Below are 2628 nucleotides of genomic sequence, written 5' to 3' on the forward strand. Positions count from 1 at the left end.
CAGATCTGAAATCTCCCCCCTCCATCTCCCCTACCCATCCTCGGGACAAGGGAAACGAAAAGAGGAGTCGAGATCATTGTTCGAAGCCCCCAAGGGCTGGCTTGGCCAGCCGTGTGTGCGTGTACATATATACAGGTGTATATATGGGGGAGAAGAATGTACCTGGTCTGGTGTTTTACTGCTTTTTTTTTCCTACCGATCAATGTCGATTTGGCCGAAACTTCCTTTCCCACCACCACCGTAGAACATCCCCTAGAACATGGTTTTCAAAACGTATTGGTTTGTTTGGGGTAGAAAGCAGATGATCTGGCTGGAGGAATGCCGATAAATACGAGAAACAAAACAAAAAGTAGGGCAGAGGCCATAAATAAGAGGTAACGAATACACATGGTGTATCTCGTAATATTTCTGGAAACGCGCAGCCCTGGCTCCGGAGTGGGGGCAGCCCGCGCCAGGCTGGCGGGGAGCGGGCGGGCGGCGCGGGGCCGGCGGGCCGCTCAGTAGTCGAGCTTGCTGTAGAGGTTGTAGAGAGGTAAGGCCGAGAGGTTGCTGCCCGGGTAGTAGAGCGGCGCGGGGAAGGCGAGCGAGCGTGGCACCGGCACGCGCAGCAGCGAGCTGTCCCGGAACACCAGCGGCATTCCCACCAGAGTCTGCGCCGACGCGTGCGCCATGTTGGCCGCCTCCAGCTCCGCGGAGAGCTGCCGCTTCCACTTGTTGCGGCGGTTCTGGAACCAAGTCTTGACCTGGGTCTCGGTGAGCTGCAGGCTGGAGGCAAGGCAGGCGCGCTCCGAGCTGCTCAGGTAGCGCTTCATGTCGAAGGTGGACTCGAGCTGGTACACCTGGCTGCGCGAGAAGACCGTGCGCGTCTTCTTCTTGGCCGCGCCCGCCTGCTTCTCGGCGCCGCCGCCGTCCCGCGGTCGCTCGGGCCCCGGCGACGGCGAGCCCGCGGGCAAGAGCCTCTCTTTCTCTTCCTTAAAGTCTGGGTGCGAAGAAGAAAGGAAAGGCGTGCGCTCCGAGCTCGCCGGCCCCGCGCCTCCGCTGCCCTTGGGGGTACCTGGGGAGTGAGAACAAAGAGGAAGGCCATGGAGTTGGGAAGCCTCAAAGACCCCCAGCTCTCGCCGGAACTAGGGAGTTGGCAGGCGCCTGCAGCCTTGGTCCCATCTTCCTTGGTCCCCACCCCCATCCTCTTCTCTCCCTCTCGCTGAAACCCAAAGCCCGGCACCCGCCTTTTGAAAAGCAACAGGACAGGGATCCAGCTACTTCGAGTCTGGGGTCTCTGTGCTCCCAGCTTCGTGAAAGGACGTGTGGCAACAGGGGGAGGAGATCTGGAGGGGGGACATTAGCATCATTTTAAAAGATGATTTTGCCTTGTAACTGAACTGGAAGAGTTCCCTGAGCTTTATAGTGTGGCATCATTTCACAGGCCGTTTGTTCTGAAATCACGCTAAGGACTAACGCGGGGCTCCCCTTGGTCAGATGTTGTAAAGAGGAACCATCTACGAAAGGCACCATTGTCAATCATCTTGGAGTGCTAATCATTCCGAGGAGGAGGAGAGAGAGAGAGAGAGAGAGAGGCAGAGGTCGAGAGAGCGGAAGAGAGAGAGAAGAAAAAGACGCTGAAAGAGATTGCGGTAGAGAAGGACCGACCGCTCAGATCCGACTTCCAGACTTCGTGTGCAGAAAGTATACGATGTGCAAAGGGGATATTGAGGGCACAGCCATGCGTGCGGCAGGCCCTGTGCCCAACCCACTATGGTACACTCTCCCTCCAACCCAACCTTCCCCAAAACCGCGCCGCGCCACATCTGTGCTCCCGGTTTCTTCCCGAGCGCCCGCCGGGCGGAGGAGTCAGCACAGAGCGCGCGTCTCCTCCCCTCGGCGCTGCACCCCGCGCGGCCGCGGCTCTGGCCAGGCGAGGGGGGGCGACGCGAGAGCCCCCGCACAGCTTCCCTCCCCTAGAGCTTGCTCGCTCCTGACCCGGGGGCGTGCGATCCTTACCCAGGCAAGGAAAGGGGATGGGGGGGTGGTGCTTGGGGCCGGGCTCCTTGGGGCCGTGCGGGTCTGGGCAGAAGCAGGCGGGTGCCTTCCAGCCTTCGTCCGGCTCCTCCTCCTCCGAGGACACGGACAGGCTGCGCTTCCTGGCCGGCCAGCCGGCGGGCTCCCGTGGCGCCTCCGAGGGGCCCCCGCCCAGGATGGACTGAATGGTGAAGCTGGAGACGCCGCCGGCCGCCGGACACCCCTTGCCCGCATCTTCCTTGCTTCCCATCCTGGGTTCATAAGAAATCGGAGGAAACCAAGAACTCCCTTTAGAGATGATCTGGGTGGAAGGTGGTGCAGGCAGGCAGGCAGGCAGGCAGGCGGAGGGGGTGGGGGGAGGGGGGAGGGGAGCCGGGGAAGGGGGGAGGGGAGCCAGGGGGAGGGGGCGGCGAAGCTGGCGAGGCGTCCCCTACGCGCGGGGGACACGCGGGCACCGGACGGCTGCGCTGGGGTCCGTGCCCGCCCGGCTTTAGGTGCGGCCGCCCAGCCCCGGCGCGAATGCCCCTTCCTTGCCCGCCAGCTCGCCGAGTCCCCGGCGGCGCAGAGGTGGCGCGGCCTCATTTGCATAGAGGTTACTCAGAGGCGGCCAAT

General features: G+C 62.4%; 1 protein-coding gene across 1 annotated transcript; it reads right to left on the reverse strand.

Annotated features, from left to right (window-relative positions):
- Positions 1-497: 497 nt before the first annotated feature.
- HMX2 (H6 family homeobox 2) lies at positions 498-2266 on the reverse strand. The gene is made up of 2 exons (XM_030831980.2): positions 1999-2266; positions 498-1054 (listed from the first exon to the last, which is right to left on the reverse strand). The coding sequence occupies exons 1-2, from the start codon at positions 2264-2266 to the stop codon at positions 498-500; spliced, it is 825 nt and encodes a 274-aa protein (XP_030687840.1).
- Positions 2267-2628: the final 362 nt, after the last annotated feature.

This window comes from Globicephala melas, chromosome 16 (genome assembly GCF_963455315.2).
Source record: "Globicephala melas chromosome 16, mGloMel1.2, whole genome shotgun sequence".
Lineage (NCBI taxonomy): Eukaryota > Metazoa > Chordata > Mammalia > Artiodactyla > Delphinidae > Globicephala > Globicephala melas.